Source organism: Cariama cristata, unplaced genomic scaffold, assembly GCF_000690535.1.
Source record: "Cariama cristata isolate BGI_N322 unplaced genomic scaffold, ASM69053v1 scaffold25936, whole genome shotgun sequence".
Classification (NCBI taxonomy): Eukaryota; Metazoa; Chordata; class Aves; order Cariamiformes; family Cariamidae; genus Cariama; species Cariama cristata.
In genome coordinates this window covers 92946-118969 of record NW_009620820.1, presented here as the reverse complement: position 1 = coordinate 118969, position 26024 = coordinate 92946, and the positions used below count along the sequence as shown (strand labels likewise).

General features: G+C 43.0%; 1 protein-coding gene across 1 annotated transcript in view; it reads right to left on the bottom strand.

Annotated features, from left to right (window-relative positions):
• Positions 1–26024, bottom strand: part of SVEP1 (sushi, von Willebrand factor type A, EGF and pentraxin domain containing 1) — a gene marked incomplete at its 5' end in the record, with an annotated part of 107141 nt that overhangs the window by 5029 nt on the left and 76088 nt on the right. The window contains 10 exons of the mRNA XM_009701735.1: positions 95–190; positions 3025–3120; positions 8143–8313; positions 9206–9382; positions 10822–10995; positions 14940–15003; positions 16918–17073; positions 18183–18408; positions 19646–22425; positions 23811–24483. Coding sequence (XP_009700037.1) covers positions 95–190; positions 3025–3120; positions 8143–8313; positions 9206–9382; positions 10822–10995; positions 14940–15003; positions 16918–17073; positions 18183–18408; positions 19646–22425; positions 23811–24483 — 4613 coding nt within the window. The remainder of the gene's footprint in view (positions 1–94; positions 191–3024; positions 3121–8142; positions 8314–9205; positions 9383–10821; positions 10996–14939; positions 15004–16917; positions 17074–18182; positions 18409–19645; positions 22426–23810; positions 24484–26024) is intronic.

Sequence of the window (26024 nt, the reverse complement as noted above, 5' to 3'; positions counted from 1 at the left end):
ACTAGTTCTACAGAGTCCTTAATGAACTGTGCTAGGTATTGATAGTAAAGTCAAAAAAAAAGTGAGAAAAAAATGCAGGTGAAAGGATTTTTACCCATATGGCAGCGTGATCCAGTCCATCCAGGGGGGCAGTCACACTGGTAAGGGGCCACACAACGACCTCCATTGAGACATGGCAGAATGCATATTGCTAAGGAGAGAAGAGAACCAGTGAAAAGAATTATCTCCCATGAAAGCAAAGAATAAAGTGTGCAAGATAAGAAATTATGTTTAATTAGAAACTCGACTACCCCTCAAAGTGTTTGTATGCAGTGTCAGCAGAGTTGAGTAGGATCTACCCACAAGGCATGAGCAGCAAACACGAATTGCACGGCAGCCAGAAATGAAAAGGAATGATGACAAACAAATGGTCAGACTGGAGCAATTGCTAATCCTTCAGAAGTTTGTAGCCTCTGTGCTCACTGGAAACAAACAGGGCTGTTTGCTTGTTTCTCACATGTAAAATACACAGACGTTGCCCACTTCTGTGAAGGTGGCTAACAAAATCAGTTCATGCTTTAATTACAAACAACTGGATTGTTTGTAGATTCCTTGGGGTCCCACAATGTAACATCCAAAACAAGTTAATCTATGCACTGTCCATAGAAAAGCACTTGGTCTGGGCCAGTGAAAACATGTTGAGACAGGGGACACCACAAGCCCCCATGGAAAGACAGCTTTGATACAAGGCATTTTGGGTGCAACAGGTTGACTGTGGCTGGAAGCTTTGGGGAAGAAACAAAGCAGATACCAAGTGACTGATGGCCTCTGGACTGAGCACCAATCAAGCTATACTGCTCCTGTAAGCAGATCTGTAAAATTGTCTAACGTGCACACTGTTCCTTCACAAAACTACCATCTCTACCGTAACTGAATGAAGTACTTGTGTAAACATGCTCTAATAAGAGCAAGAGTTGAGCTAGGTGTCAAATTTGGACTCTTGAGTGGCACTTCCACTGGAGTTCTATACTGGGAGGGGGGATGGCGGCTGCAGAGGACTGATGCCGAAGTTCTTCCTCTTCCGCTGCACAGCAGAGGCCAAGCTGAGCAGGTGCAGTCAGCCTGGATAAGAAAAGAACAGTGAACTTCCACGGAGCTCACAGGACTAAGCCATATCACCAAGAATTACTTGTCTGTATCATTACACTAGTAGTGTTCTGCATCTTTTGCATGTTTTTAGAGTGGTTAGGCCTCTTTTGGGAAGATGAATCTCTCTTGTTATCTGTGAAATGTACTGTGAACTACAAGATGACTAAATTCTGTCAGAGCTCTGTGGCCTCACCGTGGCCTCATCCTGACAGATCAGTGCTCAGTGCTAGCACTCAAAAATCCCTTTGACTTCCAGAACAGGCCCTAAACTCCAAAGACTAAACCTATCTTTTCTGTTCACCAGTGCGCCTTGCTTGACAAGCAATGCTGCAAAATTGAGGTAGCACTAACCGATTGTGGGAATCCTTTTCCCCTCTCCTCGCTACCTTGGCCAAAGTAAAGGAGGAAAAAAAAAAAGCGAGAGTGAGTGCCTGTATCTGCATGAAGTGTGATCCGGCTAGTCAGCTTCCTGTTCATTTTCCGAAAACAGGAAAACAGGGTCTGAATTGGGATGACAGATCAAAAATGACTGGGGGAATAAAATCTGTCCTCTGGTCCTGAAGAATGTATTAAATATCATTACTAATGGTAAGGTAAGGAAGTCAGTTGTGGCATACCAAACACAATTCTGGCAGACACAGGGCTCAGTCCTCTTCTGCTGAAACTGTGAAACATACAGGGCTGACTGTGCATGTCTGGCTATGGTGATACTGACAGACATAGTGACAGCAAAACAGGGGCTGAGTGAATGCGCTACATAGCTGGAGTTTCTGTAAACACAGAAGGACAAAACTTGCTGAACCTCTTCTCCTCATTCTGTATCTGCAGTTAATTTGTGCCACGTGGAACTGACACTGCCATAGAGAAGACTTGTAAGCTGCCTAGGTAAAGGACCTGTTTTAAGGACCATTTTAAGATGTGATACATCTACCTAGCAAAATACTTGAACTACATTCCTTTCCACAACCTACAGGAGGAGGTGCCACATCTTTTTGTAGGTCTCCATGTATACTCAGGGCCAGAGACAGTGACACAATGTCAGCTGCAGGTGTTCTGGGACACACTAAAGCTTTACAACAGGGCCATAATTAATACTAAATACATTAAGGGTACTTCCCTTTTCTATCCACATAGACCCACGCCTAACTATGTGTACAGTAATAAGGCTTCTCGTGCAGCAGCTATGCCAGCATGAAAGGGTTAGCCCTCCCCAATTCCTTGTGCTAAAATCATCACAAAGAAAATAGGAAACATGGCACAAACTGACATTCCCAATGTTACCCAGGAAATTTCTGACAAAGTCGAGGCAGATTTGGCTCTTTTCAACCACAACAGACCCAGTTCTCTAACTACTCACAGACTCAGGCCAGGAAAAGCCAGCCCAGAATTTGTGGGGTACAGGTACACAGGTCAGGAAGGACAGCATGGAAAAGGTGACACAGTTGTATTATTTGAACATGAATTGATCCGGTTCATAATCTCATGCTGATAAAAAAGGAAGCCAAGAAACAAATGCAGCCACCAGCAGAACACTCATATCTCTTCTGTTCTAATTCCTGTTCTTTCCCCAAAACTATCATGTATTGCTATTAGAAACAGATTTCAGAGAACTGAAGCAGGCTGTTCTTCAACCATAGTGAAAGAGCACCCACAAAGAAAATCACATCAATTAAAAAATGCTTGGTTTGGTTGGAGGTGTAAGGGGATGGTCATTTGTCTAGAAACAAGCAATCAGTTGTTCCTTTCTGTTCTCTCTAATTTATCAAGCAGAATAAAGTAATGATTTTTGTGTTTCTGGCTCTTACACCTTTAATTTTCCCACCTGGTTCACTGCAATAAATTCACTTGTCTTACATACAGCATCCTTAAAATTACACTTAGGGATGAGATACATACGCTCTTCACAGAGACGACCCATCCAGCCATCCGGACATGAGCAGGCATTTGGTCGCTCACAGACACCACCATTCTGACATGGGAAGCGACAGACAGCTGAAAACAACACAATTTCATGACAAAATCAAGACGGTTAATTAGAAGTTTAGTAATTCAGCATCTTGAACAGATCTTTGCAGTTGTAAAGCTTGAAGTAGAACAAACAACTGTAATGAAGTTTAGAAACATAACTTGACTTCGATTTCAAGGGCTACATTGTTTTCTGGCTCTGTGTCTGACTAGGTACTGTGAGCAAGAGCGTGGGAACCGTTAAAACAAAATGTCCACAGCAAGAAAGAAAAATCTGAAGATTCTGTCATAGTTGGGTAAATTATTTGGACAACGTTTCAAGGCTGACACTGTTTTATCTGCTTTTCCCCACTCATTTTTTTAAAACAAAACAGAAAAATGCCACCCCAAACAAAAACTATTACCTTTTTTTTTTTTCTCTTCTGAATTAACTCTAAAATAAAATCAAGCTTTCTTGTAACCTTGGTATGAAACACCAAGATAATGTTGTTTGGCATAATACAGCGTTTGTGGAAAGTAAGATTAAACGCTCTGGTGGAACAAGCAATTTTTACTGTGCTATCATCCAGTGTAATGAGGAGTGACCAAGAAGGGTGCAGCAGTGGCACACTGGAGTGTTTACCTGTGGAACCCAAAGTGTGATTATAAACCTCACCTAGCATTCATGCTGACTGGTGCTCCTTGGTTTGCACACCTGTTAATAAAAGCGAGGAACTTGAAGTGAACTCTATCATGCCAGCCCAATGTGTAGCCTGGACTAGACAGGCTTTGGAATTCATCATCATTTCTATGACACTACACTGTATCTTGGCTAATATGGGACTATTAGGGAAACCAGGACTACTTTACAAAATCATGTGGCAAGCTAAGTACAAACATGTTAGACTTAAAGATCATTGGGGCAAGTACAATCCTTGTCATGTTGGTGTACAGAGAAGATCAAAAATTCTGGCTTTGAGACAACACTACAGAACAAATAAGTAATCAGACTAACTTCTAATTAGTGGTAGTTATGAACACAGAGTAACCTCAGGAAACTCACTATGAACTTTTAATTGCCTCCTATCTTTAATTAGTTACTAGGTGAGCAAAATGTGAGTTTAGGCTTTGAGTGTTTCAGATGTTGTTTAATGTTAGTATTAAATACAAACAGTGGTTTAGCACACTGAAACACTGTTCAGACCTGAGCTCCACATTGGAAAGAATGCAAGTCTTCCCCTGATAGAGCCAAACTTGAGTCACTCTTGCAGCTAAGCCATGCCAAGCTGCAAGCTACAGCCTCCAAGATTTGGCCTCTGCCACTTTATTTTTCAATCTCAAGAGGCTTCCCATCAAATGTCACCTGATAATGAGAATTGGAAGACACCTTAGGCCCTGGCAGGTTCACAGAAGTTGCAGTGTTTTAACAGGTATTTTGAACAATATCTGTGACTACGCAGACAGTTTGTCTCTGAGTGTTACTAAAGCAGAATAGTGTGCCAACCAGATTTCCCTTGTGCAATGAAAAATTATGAAAGTTGAATCAAAAGCCATTTAAAGCTTTGTATGATCCACACCACTTAAACGATATCCCATGAATGTGTAATGGGATGGGAAGTAAAAGGTTTGTGTAGAAATGATATCCCGCATTAAAATCAAAGCCCATGAAAAATGGTCTCTGAAATGTATCCTCTCTCTCTGTCAATGGAGAAGATGCGGATATTTTATGAGTTACAGAAGTCTCTTTGGATGGCAACTTCATCCCACTCAGCGATCCAGAATCTCAGGCAGAGATACACTTTTCCTGGATTTCTGCCCAGGCCCTGGTTGTGAAACTGAATGAGTAAGACAGTATCATCCCTAGGTGTGCACTTGTTATACACCAATTTACACAGGCAGAGACTCTGTGCCTGTAGCGCTGTGGGGGTTGTTCTTCACTCAACAGAAAAGACTAGAGAAAGGCTTAGGGCAGTAAGTTAAGCTGGGATATCATTCTCTTTTTATGCTACTGTAAAAGCAAGTAGGGCAAATGCAGTCTTGATGTGCTGGGGAGAGAATGGGAACCATTAACTGTGACTTCAGTTAGTGGCAGTAGATCTCACATCTATGGTATCAACCTTAATCTTTGAGATCCCCTTGTAAATCCATGCCTGAGAGTTATCTCCACAGGACACAAAAGCATTACACTGCTGCAAGACAAACAAGAGTAAGAAGAGGAAAAAATAATTTCTGTTATCAGCTCTGCCCAAAAGCTTTCCTGTGGTTGCAAGTGAACAATTTCCTCCCTGCCTCAGCTGTCCTCTCATAATGTTCTTGTTTGCTGATGGGGTACGAACTTTTTGGTCGGCAGCTCCACACTGACCACTCCCAGTCAGCAAGACATGGGCAGAGGGCAAACAGCACAGATTTTAGAGCACTTCAGAGAGAAAAAACAGGAGTCAGACAAGCTGTGCAGCCTGCCGAGTCCTACAGGTGTCTACGATTGGCAGAACCAGGCAAATACTTCTCACCCTTGAAACTCAGATTAGAATCTGTCCTGCAACATCTAACCAGTAGTGATTCAGGGAAGTGCAGCTGTGGCGACAGCTCTTCCAAAGAAGCTAATGAAGTCTGCTTTTTAATTATAATATTTACATTAACTAACCTGTTCAACTGGGCCAGAACGTTCAAGCAGGCATAGGACACATTAATAATCAACTCACAGAGCCAAAACCAAGAAATGCAGCATGAGTCATTACAGAGTGCTTTCATGTCGCTTCTGAAGTACTCCACAAAGGCTTCGGTCCTGTAGGCCTTTTGTTAGGCAAATCACTCAGATTAATTATAAAGCAGTTTTGAAAGATTATTTTGACATGTGTCATGAAAACACAGGTCAGTCCTCTCAGAAACATCTTTAGTCCTTTTTAGTTCCCGTTTTAAGTGAAAAGAGGGGGGGAAATTGTTATTCCTCTCCCTTAATACACCAAAAAGCAGGTTATTCTGCTTTGTTTTCCTGCACTACACCCTGATCATTTGCCCACCTCATTAGTTCATTTTTTGAAATAATTTTCCTTGATACTGGTTCCTCTGAACAGTCCCAATAAACTCCATGGTGTTGCAAACAGGACATATATTTGACAGTGTTTTGCAGATCAGACCTTCCAGGTTGCTAGTCACCAATGGCAAGAAGCTCTCTTAGCAGAAAAATATAGCCCTTGGCATAAAGTAGGGTTCTGTGTAAGTAATAAATACTAAATAACAATAGAATGTAAAGGTAGGGATATTAAAGGGGCAGTTGAAGAATCCAGAGTGTTACAATCTGAAGAGATAATATCCAAATAATTTTGCTAATGAATTCCAGATTAGGTAGAGTAGCTATAATGCAGAGATCCCTTCAATTCTGTAGCCACCGCAGTTTAGAAAGAAATGACGATACTTGGCAGACTTTTCAGAAAGGGCTTGGTGCTTTGGGAGTGTATATTTCTAACAGGACTTTTGGATACCTCTTAGCATCTGAAGCAACACTGGTGCTTTTAGTGTGTATCTTCTCTACTTGGCTACTTGACAAGTGGTTCTTCATGCTAATGGCAAGCCATGGTCACATAACCAGGAGAAACCTGTTTTTCAGGAGCAGTTTCTCTATTCCGGAAATGTTCAGGAGTTACAAGCCCACTTCTTTGGCTCTGGGTCTCCTCAAAATGATCTAATGATCTGTAATTTTTAGGCAAGGCAATTATAGCTATCACATACAGAATTTTAACAGAGTGCCTGATTTCATACAGTAGGGCAACTCAGCTTGTCTAGGTCCTAATGTTCATAATATTTTGCTGTCAGAATTCATACAAAAAATCTGATGAGGGGACCCTGATGAGTCAGGCTTAGCACCGTATAGAATCTTCTGTCGCCAAAGGGTTCCTGAACTAAACAGAAAATTGCCAAGGAGGAAGGAAGTATTGTTGCTTCTATTTCCGACATGGGAAGCTGAGACTCGTAGGAGGAGAGGCAGACCTGACAACTTTGATGATGGCTCTAATGTTCCCAGACGAGCATTCTGGCACCTTTCCTCTTCTGTGCAAGATTTTGAGCTCAAGGATAGGGGCTGCTTGTGACTGGCTGCTGATGTGCCCTAAGGTTTTTTGGTTTTAATACTCACATTTCTAAACAAAATACCTAAGGCTCAGTTGGTAGTATGGCTGCTGTTAACATCATCTGAGATAAGACTTCAGAGTACAGCTAACTCACTGCTCTATAGCTACCAGAAGGCTAGTCAAGCTTCTGATATGGAAATGGCAGATTGCAAGGTCTCTTCCATCAAAGCCCTGTGACCCTGGAACCCTTTTGCTATGCCATTGAAGATGCTTATGTCTGGTTTTAACTGTTTAGTTTATCATCTCGTCTATGTTTTGTGTTGGTTTCCCCCATTTTCTGTTCAAAACCTTTTATTTATTTGAATCTTCTGTGTGGACGACTTAAGTCTGTAATTTAAACAAGTGAATTTTTTAGCTCAACAAACCAAAAAATGACATTTTCCTGCTGGTATGCCAAGGGTGGAGAGGCTTGACTTTGTCTTTAGTATTTTGTTAAAACCACTAATTTTCTGCAGTACTTAGTATGTATTATTTAGAGAGCTGTATCAACCTATCCTTAAAGATTTTATGGCAAAAAAATTTTCATGAGCTGCCAAGCTCTAAACACAGTGAGAGATGAAGTACCCACTGGATCTCTTACTTTTGTTTTCTGCAGTGCTTTATCTTTGACTGTGTAAAAACTGACTGGCAGTGCTTATCTGAAACAGGTCAGCATGTCAGGAAGATGACTGGTTCTGTCACTTTCTCACAAAAGATGTGAGGAGAGAGCACCTTAGGTGTGGGATACAACATTGTGGCAAAAGAAACTGTAAGATCAGCAAGGACTAAAGAGAAAAATTGTGGAAGCCCTCCTAAAGCAACACCCTGCATTTTAAATGCCCTAGGGAAACCACGACTGCACTGAAACCAGCAAAAATTTCACTTTCAGCTTTATTGCAGCAAGGATGACACCTCCGTGCTTATGCCAAGTTAAGATACGCTTCTGTTCATAAAAAAGACTTACCTCTGCAGATAGGTGGTGTTGTCCATGTTCCATTTTCTAAGCAAATGCTCCGCAGGGGCCCCTCCAGCATGTACCCACTGTAGCATGAATAGGTGATAATGTCTCCATACTGATAGAAGCTACCACGTATCAAAGCATTCTCTGTGTGAGCTGGGGGGCCGCAAGATATCTCTAAACAAAAGAAACCACCCAGAGGCTGGTGAGTTGCAATGTCTACATGATATAGTTTCTAACCCTGGACACAGTGCTTTGCATAAAGGACCTGGGAGGTGCCAGACACCTCTGATGGGAAATCAGTAAGTAGGACTTCTTTATGGTGCAAACACTCCCACAGAGAACCTGTACGTACACCCAGTGAGCAGGGAGATGGCCAGGAACAGCAGTTTTAGGTAATGCAACAATGGTTATATCCACCATATAGACCAGAAACTTTCTGATAGTCCCAGAATATACATGAGACTGGGTTTGTAGAAGTGAGGTGATGTCATTGTCTGAACTAAACAATATTGCTTGCAAGAAGCCAAAAAGCTTTCAGACATGTCTGCAAAAGGACACTATGCCTCTGTCAGTGTCAATAAGTACAATAAAAGGTGGCAGCTCTCCCTACAACTCTTGTCTCATCACCCACAATCTCACAGGAATCATTCTCAGGATATTTAGGGTACCCAACAACCAATCCCAGCTCCAGTGCTTGCAAAAGGTAAACTGAGAAGAAAATTACAGTAGGGCCTAGTAGATAGTAGGACAAATGCTCTTGGGGCATCAAGCCACATAGACATATTCTGGATCCTTTTAAAGAAACAACTCTGTTAGAAAGAAGAAATAGCTCTTCTGTGGAGCTTCTTAGGTTGCCTTTATGTTCCTGGATCTCTTGGAGTGACCCAACTCTCCAAATGGCAATTATCAGACAAAAGTTCTCTTCTTCCAGAATAACTGCATTGACGTGGAGAGCACTGCTGACACACCTGTGCCGTCACACTCCTGTCTGATACAGCTGTGGTCACCAGCCCTCTGAAAAGTACCAAGCCCTTATGTAACTGTACCTCATACCTCATATACTTACTTTCACACTTAGCTGTTGCTGGAGTCCAGGTCTCATCAGCATTACAGGTGATCACAGACTGCCCTTTCAGCTGGTAGCCTTCCCTGCACCTGATGGATACATTCTGACCAACATAAAAATCCACCTCGGACAGAAGGGCATTCTCTGGGATTATGAAAGGCACAGGACAAGGGTTTGCTGTTCAAAGAAAGGGTGTGAGGGAAAAGGAGAAGGGAGGAAAAAGAGATGGAGGGAAAGAAGAAAATACTTTAGAATAGTTTCTGCAAATTTCAAGATCAAGTCATATGAAAACAATAGAAATGGATGTTGTGCACAAGTCCAATTTGTAATTTGATGTAAAGTTATGAGATTTGGGTCATAAAATAGTAATAATAAAAGGTTTGATTCTCTGCTGTCACAGGGCTTGCTAGCATACTCTACTGATGCCGGCAGAAGACATACGAAGGATTTAAGTGGGGTATATCCTACTTGTTACTACTGAATCGTTCTCTCTGGTCCTTCCTGTTTACCATAACCTTACTATAAAAAAGAACCACACCTGCTGGACCAACAAAGAGGCAGCAAAAATCCAGGTGTTTGAGAAGAGACTTACAATAGTGTTTATCAGACTTTAGAATTTCTCTGATAATCTTACTTATTGCTGGCTGTAAGCCTGCTGAGCTATTTTTGCATGCTCTATTGATCTCATCATGAACACGGAAAAGGCTGGACTCTATATACAGCAGAGATTGATGCCAGTTTCCTGAAACTAAAATCCTATGAGTCCTTTCTAATAAAAAAATCAAATGTCTCAATTAACCACCCTAAGACTACAATCAGACACATAAAGCAACAAGGAAGGCTATTGTGGGTGTGTGTGCACAGCACACATCTGTGTAAGGTTCTATTTCACACAATCACAGAATAATTTATACAGTCATTAAGTCCAACCTCCTTCTCAAAGCAGGGCCAACTAGCTCAGAGGTTGCTCTGGGACTTAACCAGCTGAAATTTCAGTACCTTCAGGGATGGAGACTTCATGTCCTCTCTGGGTCACTGTTCCTGTGTTCTTCAAATACTTAATAGGAATTTCCTTTGTTGCAACTTGTGTCCATTGCCTCCCATCCCACCACTGTGCACCTCTAAGAAGAGTTTGGCTCTTTTTAATTTACACTGTCCCAACAGTCAATGGTAGACAACAATAAAGTCTCCTTTTTGCCTTCTATTCCAAACTTCTCTCACCTGCTCCTCATACATCAAGTGGCTGACTAAATTGACTCCACTTTATGTCAGCTTTCCAACTACAGTGAGCTATGCAGAATGCAGCTTGTTCTTTTATTGTCACAAAACCACACTCAGACAAGTTAGTGCTTTTAACATGTCTCAGTAACCACTCCCTTTGTTCCTCTGTAAAAATGCGATGCACACCAACAAATCTCTCAATATGGGCCAATCCAATTTTTTTTAAACTACAAGTGACAAATTCTGCTCATGGCCACTCCACAAGAAAATTACAGTACATTTCCACAAAGATCTGCAGAGGTTGTTCTTGTTCACTGTCAGTTTAAATGAAGAGCAGTCTAGCCTTTAGTGCTTACAAATTGAGACCACTTTTTCATTACAAAACAAACACACACGTTTACAGAGAGGCAAGGGATTACTCCATCTTCCATCTCTTGTGCACTCTGCAACAGGTTCCCCTTCCAAGCTGTATCCCCTCTCACAGAAATATGCTATTGTACTGCCAACTGTATTGTTTTCAGAAATCGCCTTCCCATTCAGCAAGGAAACTGGAACTTTGCATCTGGTCTCTGCAAAGGAAGAGCTCTCATTAATTCAGCTTGATATCAGACCTGGACTTCCAACAATTCCTGAATTACTCACACAATATGTTTAAAGTAGTGGACACAAACTAATAAATCACGAAGAGCATTGAGGGAAGGTTCAGTAGCCCTGGGAAGGATATGTAGCCAAGCTAAGGAACGAGCTCCTCCCAGTGACGGAGAAAAGCCACAGCCACCAGTTTTTCAGGTCAGCAAAATGTGACGGTGCTGGGAAAGAGAGGACACATTTATGACTTCATACTGAGGTCAGTGGGGCAGAACAAGGAAATGGTTCTTTCTTGCCACTGAGATACCCCAGAAACTTGCAGCCCTTTGCACCTTCCTTTTCACCTAGCAATACCAGATGAGATGCAGGATGAGTTTGGTGCAAGATGCTGACACAAATATTACTAATTGCTCCGTTCAAGACTCTCAGCTATGTTTCTGAAGCCAGCAGGCAGGCAATCCAAGCTGGGTTACCACTGCTACACAAGAGACTCTGTTCTGTATCTCATTTTCCATTTGATTTTCCTAGATGGTCTGTGTGCTGGGATGACTGAAGATTAGACTATCAGACAGACACATGGCCATCAGGCAAGAGGAGGAGAGGAGTTGGTGAAGTGGCTGTGCTCAACCTTGTTCCAGATGGTCTCCTTGACATTCGTTCGGCACTGCTAGTGTCTGACTTTTCTTAGGTGCCTGTCTAGGTCCTAAAGACCCCTCCTCTCTGATGTGGATGTCCCCTATCAACTTTCCAGGTTGCTACTATAAGGTCTGCAAAGCATTAGGGCACTGTACTGCACAGTGATCTGTGCACTTTGTGGCTGCCCAGTGCTGCATCTGATAGTCCCTAGCCATCATGCAGTTTTCTTGGCTCTGGTGACAGGAAGCTAACACCTGCCTTGAGTGGAGATCATAATCTGTCTTACTTCGGTGAAGCTGCCACAGCATGCTGGACCATCTGGATCTGTGTGCAGCTGGTTGTGGAGACATCAATATATGAGCTCCGTGTAAGAATGCCAGGAGCAACTACGAAAAGCAAGCAGGATGCTGGGTAGAGCCGAGCTCGGGAGACCTGAGGTATACGCAGTAAAGACAGGAAGAGCCTGAAAGGAAGTGCAATGGGCAAGAAATGAACTAGTGTGTTTCTGAAAGAAAGGGAAAAATGTGAAGCCCAGACTTTGTATTTTCAGGGCAAAGAGGCCAGGGATTGAGAACACTCCTCAAAAGTTAATGACACTGCAATTTAGTAAGCTTCTATATGCTTTACATTTTGGACAGAGTCATCCAACAATACTGAGTATCTGTTCAAACTTGGGATCTTAAGTTTTTGTTCTCTTTTTGTGTTGACAGCCTTGTTTCCACCCTCTACTGCCCACTCCATATGACACGGACAGTTCTTGCTCGGCGCTTATTCTGCTTTGTGGCCTAAGCAACAGCACCTACTGAGGGAGCACCTGAAAGCAGCGATTTGCAAAATGGTACACATCATGCATTCATGGTGTTTGTTCATGTGAGGAGTGTGGAGGTTAAAGGCTGAGCTGTTGAGACTGTTCTTGGGGTGCAAAGTTCAGAAAAAGAATATCAACCTAATAATTAACTACAGAAGGCCGCTGGGAGAAAAGTCACTTGTCCTCACAATCCATCACCTTTTATTAGGGGTTTGATTTCTCTGAGATAGCAAGCAACCTCATCTTTCATTAAACTTGTTAAACTGCAGATTAAAACCCTGGGAAAAATGATGTCTAAGCTCTTTCTGGCTTGACAACAGGCAGTGCTCCTTGTGACACATTTAATTTTTCAGGCACTACTTTTAATGCACATTACAGAATTGTTTCCCAAAAGCAGCGCAATCCCTGGATCATATGATATACATGCACAAGGGAGGAACTACTGCTTATCCCAGATTGGAATGTGTCAGGCCATGAAATCAAAGAGTTACCTTCACACAACGGCAAGGGTTTACTCCAGCTCCCATTGGCAAGACAAGTGATATTCTGCGGCCCAACAAGATGGTACCCAGAGTTGCACACAAAGGTTACATTACTTCTGTATGTGCTTCCTGTAGAAATGGCCTGTGCTTTTTCTACTGAGGGATGCAGCCCACACGTGATTCCTAGGAGAGGAGAAAACTCTTTGGTTTTATACAGACAACGAAGGCCATTCTGTCTATCTGTTACACACTGTCTGACAGCTCTGTTCACACACTGAATTAATGGAAAGATGGGAAGAAAGAAGCTGTGAAGTATTACAGGAGAAAGGTCATACAATGTCTTGTTTGCCCTCTCTTGGAGTTCAGGCTGCAGACACCTGATAGAGCATGTGCCCAAATGTATCTGATGGTGTGGTAAGCTATGAGGCGTTTTCAATCAGAGTGACCCAGAGTATTTCTTCTGAGCAGGCCAGAGCCTACATTTGCAGTCTCCTTTGCTCCCTGTACCGTGGAAGGTGATCTCAAGATGTCCCCAAGAAAAATGACAGCAGTTAAGATGGATCTTGCCCCCTGTCCCACACTTACTGGGGAGACCAGACAAACTGGTCAAAGGTGAGAGAGAAGAATGCAAGGGGTAGGACTATGACATCACCATGAGAAGACAGGAAATGATTTATTAGTAAAGACTATAAAATCTTGGCATTTATAAGCTGTATGAAATAAGTCATAAATCCTTCTTTCCATGCTCCCACAATTAATCACCTTTTGCCTTGGCATGGCAGAGACAAACCATCCCAGCACATGATGTCCAAGGCCCTGCACACCACAATGCAAGGCAAATCAAATACAGTCGGCCACACTCCTTCCCTACTGACCTGAGCACTCTATGACTCTATGCTTGTGCCATTTTAATGTGCCAAAAGGAGCTTCCTTCAGATCAGAGAGGAACTGCCAGTGAGAATTTCTTTGCTGGCTTTTCCTCTGGCTTCTCCTGTTACAGCCCTGCACCTTGAGGGGGAGACTGCGAGGAAACCAGCAAAAGCACTCTCAGTTTGTTCCCCAGCTATCCTGGAGAAATGCTGCCATGTTACTGTGATTGCTACTTACGTGTGCATGAAGGGGCAGAGGGGCTCCACTTTTTGTCAACGTGGCAAATCCTTCGGCTTGGTCCCTGTAGTTCAAAGCCAGGGTCACAGCTGTAAAAAACCTCACTGTGAAACAGGAACTCCTCTCCCTGAACAGATCCATTTTCTATTATGTCTGGGGGTCCACAGGATATTCCTGTAACATAAGGAATATGTTCCAATCAGACATAATGCATATGGCCTGTCCTGTTCACAGCTCCTCCACAGGATTTACTCCAAGAAACAGGGAAAGAACACAGTGTTTTTCTGGGCATTCTCAGATACTTGCTCCTGAGTAGCAGAACAGTATCATGCTTGGTGCTTCCAGTTCCTGCTAAAAGACAAAATCTATTACGGCTGTGCTGGCATGAAGCCTCGGGAAATTCCACTGTTGCCACTTACAGCCAACAGCTGAAGTCCGTGTAAGTATTTATGGACAACTCCTATTTCAGGACTACAGTCAGTGGGTATCAGAGATCTCACAGAAATTAAGACCTTTGAGAATGAGTATCCACAGAGTTACATTTGAGGATACTAAGTACCTGCAACTCCTGGCAACTAAGGTGTTCAGAGGTCCTCAGTAACCCCAGAAATCATGACCTTACGTGTCAGAACTATTTAAACTTGGAAGCTGTCTGCACAGCTTTCTTAGCGATACAGGAGCAAGGGAGAAAGGTGTAGTGATTTCCTTCACACTATTACCTGCACATACCAGCAATTCTGCAACAATTCCAGGTTGTTATCAGTGGTAATTACCAAAAATTTTTAGGCAAATGCAGACAGTATGAGTTACAAAGCAAAATGAGCATTAGTGTTTTCTGTTGTGTAAAATCACCCTGGACCAATATTAAGTGATAAACTTGGGTGGAACGTACTTCTGCACACTGGCACTGTGCCACTCCAAAGCTTGTCTTCTTGGCAAGTCCGTTCTGCATCACCCTGTGAAACAAAAGAAAATGCTCAAAGAACAACTTGACTTAGTCAACTCTTTCCTCCCACCAACTCTAGTATCCAGCAAGGCCAGGACGTTTTCCCTCCATGTGCAACCCACGTAAAGAGATAGTTAATGCTACAGCCCAAGTCTACTAGCAGAATTTAGGATAGAACTCCTTCCTGCAAAGTTAAGAGTATTGTTTATAAACCAAAAGCTTGTGGGGCCAGTTAGTCAGTTCTCTTGTCCTTCTCCCTGGAGTATCATCCTTCTTGTCAGTTTTACCATTCCTGTTCCCAGGAATGTCTTATGATGTCAAATTTTGTCCTTCCAGGGCTCACCTACAGAAAATCTAATTAGCATTTTTTTCAGCAACAGTACAAGCCTGAGTTTTATAAACATAACGTACTGATTTTGACCACATCCAAAACATTTAATCTTTAAATTTGCTTATGTTATTTCTTTCTTTTGTACAGGCTTTATAGCCAGTCTGATAGCACAGGATTTATTTCTTATTTTATTGCAAGACATGGAGACAACATCTAAATTTGTCCCTTGAAGTAATGTGCAAACCCATTGACCAGAGCAGCTGTTTGACATAAGCGTTGTATGGCATCACACTCAATGGACTTTGCTTCCCAGCTTCCCAAAGGAAAAAAAGCAGGACTTCTCTTCAACAGCAGGGAGATAGATTGACGCTAGGTGGCAAAGCTGGAACACAAAGCTTGGAAGGACTTTTTACTGTCTGAAAGCACTAGCTTATTACCTCCAAAAATTACTTAAAATAGCAATTCTACCTGTCCATCTAAATACAAACCCACCCCTCCACCTCCAGTGATATTAGATACGTGGCAACATAATTCAAATTAAAATGTATTGTTACCTAAGCACTCTCTAAACTCTCCTTATTTTTATATTGAGTGATTGAGTGAATTCAATCCTGACAGGGTTAGTTCACATGCATGAAGTTCTTAATTTATTATTGGTGTTACAACACAACAAAGGAAGCACAGTGCTGCATTCTGCTTGGTACTCACAAAACACAGTGTTAAGAGCCAGCCTCTGTCCTGGAGACACCTCACCACCTCATGCCTCTGGACATGACTGTGCCTGACTCTGCCATCACCTGGGTATGGCTGAGGCTATGCTGTGCCCCAGCAACATACTTTCATTTCTGAATTCACTGCGGTTTTAGAAAACACACTTGAGGCAGCTCTGAATTGGCTAGCCTGAGTCCTGATAACAGGACAGCAATGCTGCTCCAGAACTCAGGTGGGTATAAGAGCCCGATGTTCACAATAAAAACCATGGACAGGGAAAAACTTTGTTCCCTTCTCCATCAGGGAGTAAAGCTGCCATCAAACAAACTGGAATCTCTTTGACTTACTAAAAGAAGAGAGAGCACTTTCATACCATCTAGCAATGTCATAGAACTGAGGGCAGTGGAGTTTATCTGGAGCTTTGAGTCTGAAAGGCACAATGCACCAGACATAATGCTTGGGACATTAAGAAATCGAGGGAAGAATGCAATCTCACTGGCCAGAGAACCAGTTCAAGAGAACAATACATGAGAAATTAACTCTTCCATGACTTATGTTCACAACCATATATAATGCTGTATTTACAGAGGGCTGAAACAACCTTCAGTTAAAAAAACCCCAAAAGGAATCTGCTGAATATGTATCTCTGAACAGGATGCTTGTATTTGCTTCAGTTATACCCTTAAGTCATTCAAGGACTATCCCAGACATACCAACAGCATTCTACAGACAATAAAAACAACAACAGCAGATATCCAACTTCTGTGGCAGTTAAGTAAATATATCAATATGGACCAGATACAATACATTCTCAGAGGCATCACTTAAAAACTGAAAATTACAACTAAAGGTTTAGAGTGCTGGAGATTTGAACTTGCTTACTTGTAATTCATAGCCAGCATCACATTTATAAAGAACCACATCTTTGTAATTGTGTTTAGTGCCGACCACAAATCCATGCTCTAGAGACTCTGGGGTCCCACAGGACACAGGAATGCAGGTGTCATCAGAAAACGGTGGCACCCAAATGCCATTCTCCTGAAAAATAAATGTAATTAGAAGTGCGAATGCACCACTTTATATGCTTAAGTCATATCTAAATAAAAAAGTTAGGAAATCATAGCAGAAGCATCCAATGGCTGTGGGTGTACAGATGTGGTTAATGTGATATTATCTGCACAATCCTTAATAAAACTCAGTAATGTAAGTAACACTTTTAAGATGTCAGCATTGGCTGGAGCTCAGCTTTGGCAGCAATGTTCAGCACAGACTTACAAAACAGAAGGAACAAAAAGAAAATGGGGAAATAGAGGCTTGGAAAAGCAAGTTAACTTGTACGATGTCACCTAATAGCTCAGGGAACACACCAGAAGAAGGGAAACTACAACTGCCTGATTCCGTGTTCTGTACTTCTCTCCTGGCTGCATGTCTAACACCATGACTAAGTGCTTCAGCTGCCTTCCCAGGCTCACTAAGGGAAGTCTGGTACCTGAAGGGACACTCATCAAACACACCTAATCCTACTTCCACAGATGTTTAAAACAGCAAAATAAGCGGAAAACCTTTCCTTATGAAGTGCTGATTCTTCAAGAACATGCATGCTCAGCTTTTCTCATATGAGCAGACTTACTTGTTCTAAAGAGTCTATTTACAAGCTTCAGTCAAGGTTGTCCACAGCTAATGCGACAAAAGATTATTAGCAGAACTGATGAGGATGTTTGCTCTTTAACATACAGAAGATTCAAGTCTCTACAACTGCACAGTGGATTAAAATGTGTGCTGCTTGTTATTCTGGAGAAAGAGAGCTCTGCATACCATCCTCAAAATAGATTAGAAATCTTGGACATAATTTGTAAAAATCTCAGACATGATTTGTTCCCTGAAATGTGATAAAAAGAATGCTTTTCTAAAGGACAGCATTAGTTTTCGATGCAAGAAGAAATCAATAATTTCTAGTTCTGAAAATCTATACATGGAAAACCAGTAATTGCTCTTACTGGGCAACAAGGAAGCATACTGTATTTTGCAGGACATGGTTTACATTTTTTTGTTATGTGCAATTAAGGGCCAAAACCTAATGAGGGCATGAGGAGGACTCTTGAATTCAACAAAGTCAGCAAAATAAAACAGTGCAAATAACACTATACCTTGCATGTAGATGTGTTTGCTCCCACCAGAGTATAGCCTTCTACACATGACAAAGTGATGTTTGTGTTCACAGTGAAGTTGTCCCCAAGTATGATTACTTGGGTGATATTTCCTGGGAGGGGACACTTTCTGGGACAACAGGAAATAATTTGAGGAGACCACTGTCCATCTTCCTGGCAAATGCATACATCCACCTCTGTCACCATTGTGTAGCCTTCCAGGCATCTGCAACACAGCATGAAGACCTGACCACAGAGACACAGCTAGGGATGAGCTAACCCATAAACTACAAAGTCAGGCATTAATTTTTCAGCACTAGTTGTTCATAAGAACACCTTGGGATTTCTCTGTTATTTCAAGGTAACCCTGTAAGAAGCACGCCTGTACTGAGTTTATTCTGTTGCAAGAGACAGAAGCTTCAGACTTTATCTCCAGCTGCTTAATGCTGCTGCAGCACCACAACGGAAAGTGAGTTGGTAGCTTTAGTGCTTGGAGGGTACTGAAGGTACAGTGCATTTCCTGCACTGCCTTTCCCTTTGCAAGGAGGGCTTTTGGTTAGGTAAACAGTGTGTGAGCACCAAGCAATTCTAAAGATAACCTCACTTTCTTCCAAGCACAAACCACACCTTAGGCTGACTGCAGGCCATTTCCTTAGACATTTAAGGCTGATTTTGTTCTGTTCCACACAGTGCTTCCCCAAGAGTAACTCAACTGGCCTGCACGAGTAGGTTTACTTGTAGAAAGGCAGACACAATCACCCCCTTCACCTTGTTAAAGATGCATGGAAATGACTGATACTGTGAAATTCATCCACATGCCATCTCCCAGATCTGTTCCATACCATTACTGGCTTTTACTGCAAAAAAATCATCTCCCCTTCTGCCAAGGAATTCCTTACCTTGGAGAAAGAGATCCGCAGTGTCAACACTTCAGGAAATTAACGAAACCCCCTTTCTCTTCTATCTGACTAAAGAGTAACTTTGCATCAGCAACACTTGCTGACAGTGCAGTGCCGGAATACAGAAAATGGGACAAGAGATGAGATGAGCCCTTCTGTGTTACGACAGGCACCTGAATCAGGAGGAAAATGTAAATGGGGTGCCAAAAGAGCAGAAAACTTGCACACCCTGCTGACTGTTGCTGCCTCCTGCTATGAAAACCTGAATGTCCAGAGTGTCCAGTGTTTCAGAGGAGGTGAAGAGGAACGCAAAGGGGAATGCGAAATTAAAGGCAGTGGAGGAGTGTAACCCAACAGGCTGAAATACCTTGCTGGAGATTTGACAGTGGTCCAAATAATATTTTACATATGCATGGGAACATGGGCTTTGTCAATCTGAGCATATGATAGGTCAAAACTTTTCTTCTAGGTCTTTTAAAAACTTGCACTAATTGAAGGTGCATAAACCTTCCATCTTCATTCCTTCAGAGATTTTAGGAAGCAGAATGGCAGCAGCATTCTTACCTGTATTGGACCTTGCTCCCATAGGTGTAAGTGTTCCCAAGAACCTCTGCATTTGGTACAGAAGGTGGTGGGCCACAGCTTAACAGCTCACAGCTTGGGTACGGCTTCTTCCAGACACCAGTCTCCACACAAGTCAGTTCTGGACTCCCTTGCATGACAAAACCTGTCAAGCAGGTATAAATGATGGTGTTCTCATCTGCAGAGCTGCTCCCATTGATAAATGTGTTGGGAATGATGGGTGGAGAGCCACAGGAAATCTGCCCGCAGCGAGGAAACCCAGAACTCCACTTGCCAGCTGCCTCACAGGTGACTTCAGAAGGCCCTAGGAGTTTGAAGCCCTCCAAGCACTGAAACTGGGCACGTTTCCCACAGCTGAAACCTGTACCAAGAACGACCCCATTCTGAATCTGTGGTGCAGGACACAGACAGGGTAGGCAAGACGGAAGACTTCCACTCCAGGAGCCATTGGACAAACATTGCCGTAAAGGATTGCCATGCAGCTCATAACCAGGGAAGCATACATACTGGGCAAACTCCCCATAGGTAAAGCCTGAGCCATTCAGAAAGCCATGGGAGATGTCTTCAGGAGGTCCACAAATGATTGGCTCACAGTGTGGAACTTCTGAATCCCACGTACCATCACTCTGACAGGTATGCGTAGACACTCCTTGCAGGCTATATCCTTCGTTGCATTGATAGTGTACCTCTTTCTTAAAGCTAAAATCTAAGCCACTAATTCTCCCATTGGCAAGTGGCATTGGTACAGGGCAGGTCACAGCTTTGCAAACTGGAGCAATTCCACTCCAGTTTCCATTTGCAAGGCAGACTCTACTCCTGTCCCCATATAACACGAAACCTTCGTTGCAGCTGTACTCTGTACGTCTCTGGAACGTATACTCCTCTCCAGTCACCTGACCGTTTTCCAAAACTGGTGGTGGGCTGCAGGAAACAGGAATGCAAATCGGTTCACTGCCATCCCATTTCTGATTCTCTTGGCAGGTCCTCTCTGTGGGGCCATTTAACTGGTATCCAGGATCACATTCATAGTAGAGAACACTCCCATAAGAGTAGTTTTCTCCTCTTATGCTGCCATTCATAAGCTGGGTAGGTGAGTTGCATGTTACTGCTTTGCAGTGTGGAGCAGTGCTACTCCAGTGCCGACTTGGCAAACACAGTCGTGTGTCTGAGCCAACAAGTGTGAACCCTGGCTTACAGGTGTACTGCACCGTGCTACCAAGTGTGTTCTCAGTGAAATGTAAAAAACCATTCTCTGGGGGTGACAGGAAAGGGCACTCTATTGAAACGCAGCTGGGGGCACTGCCGTTCCAAGCCCCATCTTCTTGGCAAGCTAGAACAGGATTTCCCAGCAGCTCGTAGCCAGAGTAACATGTGTATAAAATGACAGTACCAAATAAGAAAGTGGTGAGCTGCATTGCACTGTCTTCCTTCAAGGAGCTTTTGAAGTCTTTCAAATTGTCTGCAAGTAACATATGTGTAAGGGAGGGACTCTCTGTTACACTCTCCTGGTCAGAACGTCTTTCTCCATGTCTCACCTGCACGTACTCCCCAAAGTCAATGTGAGGAGGCAGGCCGCAGTCTGTTGGGAGGCAGGTTGGTGTGGAACTAGACCAGCCTGATTCTTCACAGGTCTGCATGGCAAGGCCAGACAGCTGGAAGCCTGGCACACAGCTGTAAATGACCATGGCCCCATAGCTATAATCTGCACCCTCCACAAATCCATTCTCGATGGGCTGAGGGGGCTGGCAATTTACAGCTTTGCAGGAGGGAACCTCTGTACTCCACTCCCCTGTCTCTAGGCATCTCAGCGTTTCTTCCCCTTGGAGCTGGAAACCTCTGTCACAGGAATACCTAACAGTTTGCCCATAATGGAAGTTTGTGAATGAGTGTTTGCCATTGAGGATCTTCTTAGGCCTTGGGCATTGAATAGGTTTGCAAGCTGGCCTTCCTCCAAGCCACTGGCCATCTTCTCCACAGAGGATAGTTGTGTTCCCCACCAGTTCGAAGCCTGGTTTACACGTATAGAGGGCTGTGCTAAGGAAGGTGAGGCCCTGCACATCAACAATACCATTCTGAATTTCTTCTGGTTGAGGGCACTCCACAGGAATACATTCTGGCAAAGGCAAACTCCATGAGCCATCAGCCTGGCATATGATGGTAGACTCACCCTTCAGTAAAAACCCATCCACGCAGATGTATTTCACAGTGCTACCAAAATGAAAGGACGAAGTCAAGGGATCACCAAAGGGGATGTATGGAGGAGCAGGACACTGTACAACCTTGCAGAAGGGAAAGGAATCATTCCACTGTTGGGAGGGCAAGCACTTCAGTACAGAGGAGCCATGCAAAACATAACCCTCCTTGCAGGAGAACTGTACTACACCAACTTGGTAAGTCACTTCCCTCAAGACCAGCTGGTTTTCTGCCAAGGGTGGTTCTGGACATTTTGTTGGCACACACTTCGGGCTTTGCTTTTTGCTCCATTTCCCAGACTTCTGACAAGTCCAAGAAACATCTCCAATCAGCTCATAGCCTTCATCACAGAAAAATTCAACTTTGGACCCCATATCAAAAGTTTCTCCCTTGGAGTAGCCGTGCTGGATGGGTGCTGGTTTTCCACAGCTGAGGGGAACACAGTAAGGAGGTGATTCACTGTACCATTGCCGATTGGCTTGGCAGATAAACACTGAGCTCCCAACCATCTGGTAGCCAGACTCACACTGATAATGTGCCTGATTCTCAAAGAAGCGTCCAGTTGTTTCCTGCAAAATAGATAAGATGGGGACATGTCTGAAATGAAGATGTATGATTGGGCAATAAGAGGCTGATTTAATTTCTTGTGTTCTCTTGGTCTAGCTTCTAGCTGAATCCCAGACAGCGGTAAAGTCTGTCTGCAAAGGAATGAATTCAAATAACTGACACAGAATGTCTTGCCTCAAAGGATGCACTCTGCTGTCAGGAAATCTGAGAGCACCATCAAAAGAAAACGGAAAATTCAAGGCTTAAAAGGTAAAAGCTAGAACATATTTCTGCTGCTTTCCCCCTTCCTGAACCATGAGGCCAGATGTGTAGACAGGAAGACAGAAAAGATATGGGTCAGGAGAAGCTGCCATGAAATGGCCTATGGTTGTTATGATTCTTTAGTTTACAGGCTTATTCAAGGCTGGAGCCCTCAGATTTACTACTACTAGGAGATGTTCATAAGTGCCACATATGCAGCTGCAGGGTCTTGAGCTGGTAGCTGAGGAGCCCCTCAAAGTTGCAGGATGAGCTCTGACTGAGGTATTAAAAAATGTCTCTAACTGGAAGGAATAACTGGAGGAGTGATCCTACCTAAGGAAGACAACACAGAGGGATACGCATTAATTAGAGGATGTATCAGTGTGGGAGTCTGAATAGAAATTGTTGCTATTACTTCTGGAAGCCCACGTAGAAACTGGCATGCAACCCCCCTGCCAACTTTTAGCAAATGCAGATTCCCTGATGGCTAGATTTAAGGAAGGAAGGGGGATGTTCAGAGGAAAAATGCTTTAAAAATTCAATGTTAAATCTTTACAGTAGTGTCTCTGATGTTCCTTACCACAATATTACCCTTGTGCATCAAAGCACAGCACACGTTAAGTAGTTGTTACAGGTTTGGGCTGCCACAAAGAGATTTTTAACTTCAGGCATTGTTGCAATGTAATTTGATAAGGAAAGGGAAGTGTGCTCGCATCGAAAGGAGAGAAATTATCCCAAGGTGATTTATCTATTGCAAATCAAATTTTTTTTCATAGCAGTGAAAACAGCGAGACTTGTGAACTGGCAACAGTAATTCAAATGTCTCCAGATGGCACTGGAAAGCCACCCATGAACCAAACAAATGAAGAGTTAGACATTAAGGAAATCAATTGATTGTCATATAGTATCTTGAGTCTTCCTAACTGAAAGCCCACTTTAAGATAGGAAATCCCATGGAAGTGTCCATGTTTTTCAGACACGATTCTCCTGCAAATCCGTTTTTCCCTTTGCTTATTCCATCCAGTCACGTGCTTCCTCAATTTTAACAGGAAAGCAAAACAGAAGAAAGAAAAACTCAACAGTGGCAATCGTGAAGACATATTCAGTTTGCTATGGTACCAGGCAGATGAGAAAACTCATTCTGTACCTTAATAAAGCCATTCTCAAGCTGCGGTGGTTCTCCACAGGATACTGGGTGGCATGTGGGCAAACTGCCACTCCAGTTGCCAGTGGCCTCACAGGTCCGCTTCTTCTCTCCCTTGATGTAGAACCCCTTGTTGCAGCTGTAAGCCACCACTGCTCCGAAGCTGTAGTTGGCCCCACTGGCATAGCCATTGCTAATGTGGGGAGGCTCTCCGCAGCGAACGGGGATGCACTGGATACTCAAAGGAGAAGGATTCCACTGGCCCCCTCGAAGGCACTCAATCTTGGCTGAAGTGTTCAGAATAAAGCCTTCCATGCACTTGAAGCTCACGATGGAGCCAGCTGCAAACCTGGCTTTACTAATGGACTCCAGGATGCTGTATGAGACGGTGGATGGCTTTTCACAGAAATCAGCTATGCAGTGGGGCATCTCCCTGCCCACTGGAGGCACCCACTTCCCTTCTGCATTGCAACGCAGCTGAGCGTTATCAGCCAGGCTGTAGCCATCTGAGCAGAAGTAATAAGCTATATCGCCAAAGAGGCGGTGGCCACTCTCTGGTGATGCATTTTCCACATGGGGTGGTTCATCACAGGATACTGCCAGGCACTGCTGGTGGCTCACACTCCACTTGCCGCTGGCTAAGCACTCTATGGTTGCAGGGCCAACTAATGTGTAACTGTGGATAAGGAAACCACACAGGAAGTCAAAAAGACAAGCATTGTCAAATGCTACCTACAGTTTCCTGAAGCCCCTGCAGCACAAGCTTGCTTGCTAGCACCCTGGAAGAATAGGATCCTTTACAAAAGTTATGATCAACTTCAAAAGGAAAATCTTAAAGCCTACATGTCCATGGGTGAGGTATCACAATGAGGGATATCCTAGCACACCTTGTGTATATTGCTTCTTTCTCATCTGTCCATCTGATTACCGTTCCTGAACTTCCATTTTGGTTGAAACTGCAACAACAGACCTAGTATTGTGCTGGGACAGTCCATATAATCCTCAAAGAAATGCTCCCACTGAGAAATTCTTCCCCTTTAGCATAACTGAATGGAGAAGAAAGAGATGAAAAGCCCATAAAGGCCTTTTGGGTTCCTATATCAGCCCTATCAATCTATTTTCACACTTGCAAGCAATGAGAAACTCCTTAGTGAGTAACCCAGAGATGCTATTGCCAATAGTGTGCATGGCAATTTTTAACAACTTCTTCCTAAAAAAACACTGTAAAAATTGTTATAAAAGCCAACAAAATAATTAATGCTGAGTAGAAATAAAATCCAATCTTTTACAATGAAATTCTACCATGACTGCTGTTATTGTACCTGTATTACTCTAATCTGTCTCTGGGATGCAGTGACAGGCATTACTCCATGCTGCTCATCACCCCACTTAAAACTCTGCTGATTAAACATGCAACAGTGTAGTCACAGTACCTGTGACTATCTTCTTCCTCAGTCCTGACAACTCTCTGGTGTGCACTCACAGAAAGCAAAGGAACAATAACTACTGCAAAGTTCTCAGTGACTCCTTCCAGCTGCTGGCTGGAAACTGGTTGTTCAGATTTTGATGGCAACATCTGTAAAAGTGCTTTGTCTTACTTGCAGGACTTGTTTTCAAAGCCTCATGATTGGACTCCAGAAAAAGAGCCTATCATGTGCCAATGTTTAATATGATCCACACTATTCATTGTCACAGCAGCTGTGATACTCTTTGAATGCTGCTATCCTATCCCATTTAAAATGTTTGCACAGGAAAGAGAAGTAGCTTTTTAAATCATAGTACAGTCAAGAAAACAGAATAAGGATGCTTTGCTAATATTGCAAAGCCAGTTTATGAGAAAAATGGTGGCTTATCAATCTACCATTTTCCATCAAGAAGGAGCAGAAAATCCTCCAGTCACTTAGGGCCTGACCTGCCAAAAGCTCTGCATACTTGTTCTGTTTTTTGGATAGAGCAGTTTCAAGAAATTCAATGGGACTGCTCACTGGCTGTAAACATAAGCATGTGCAAAGGTTCTTGCAGGATCAGAGTCCAGCATTACATTGATGCTTGACATCATCAAAACGGAGCCTCATTTGTGATGAAATACAGTCTGAAAAGGTCACTACACTAAGTAGATGGAAATCAAAGGAAAAAAATGCACCTCAATAAATGAGGAGTCGGTTTTAAGAAAGCAGAATTTAGAACACCAGAACAGAGTTCTCAAAACACATGAAA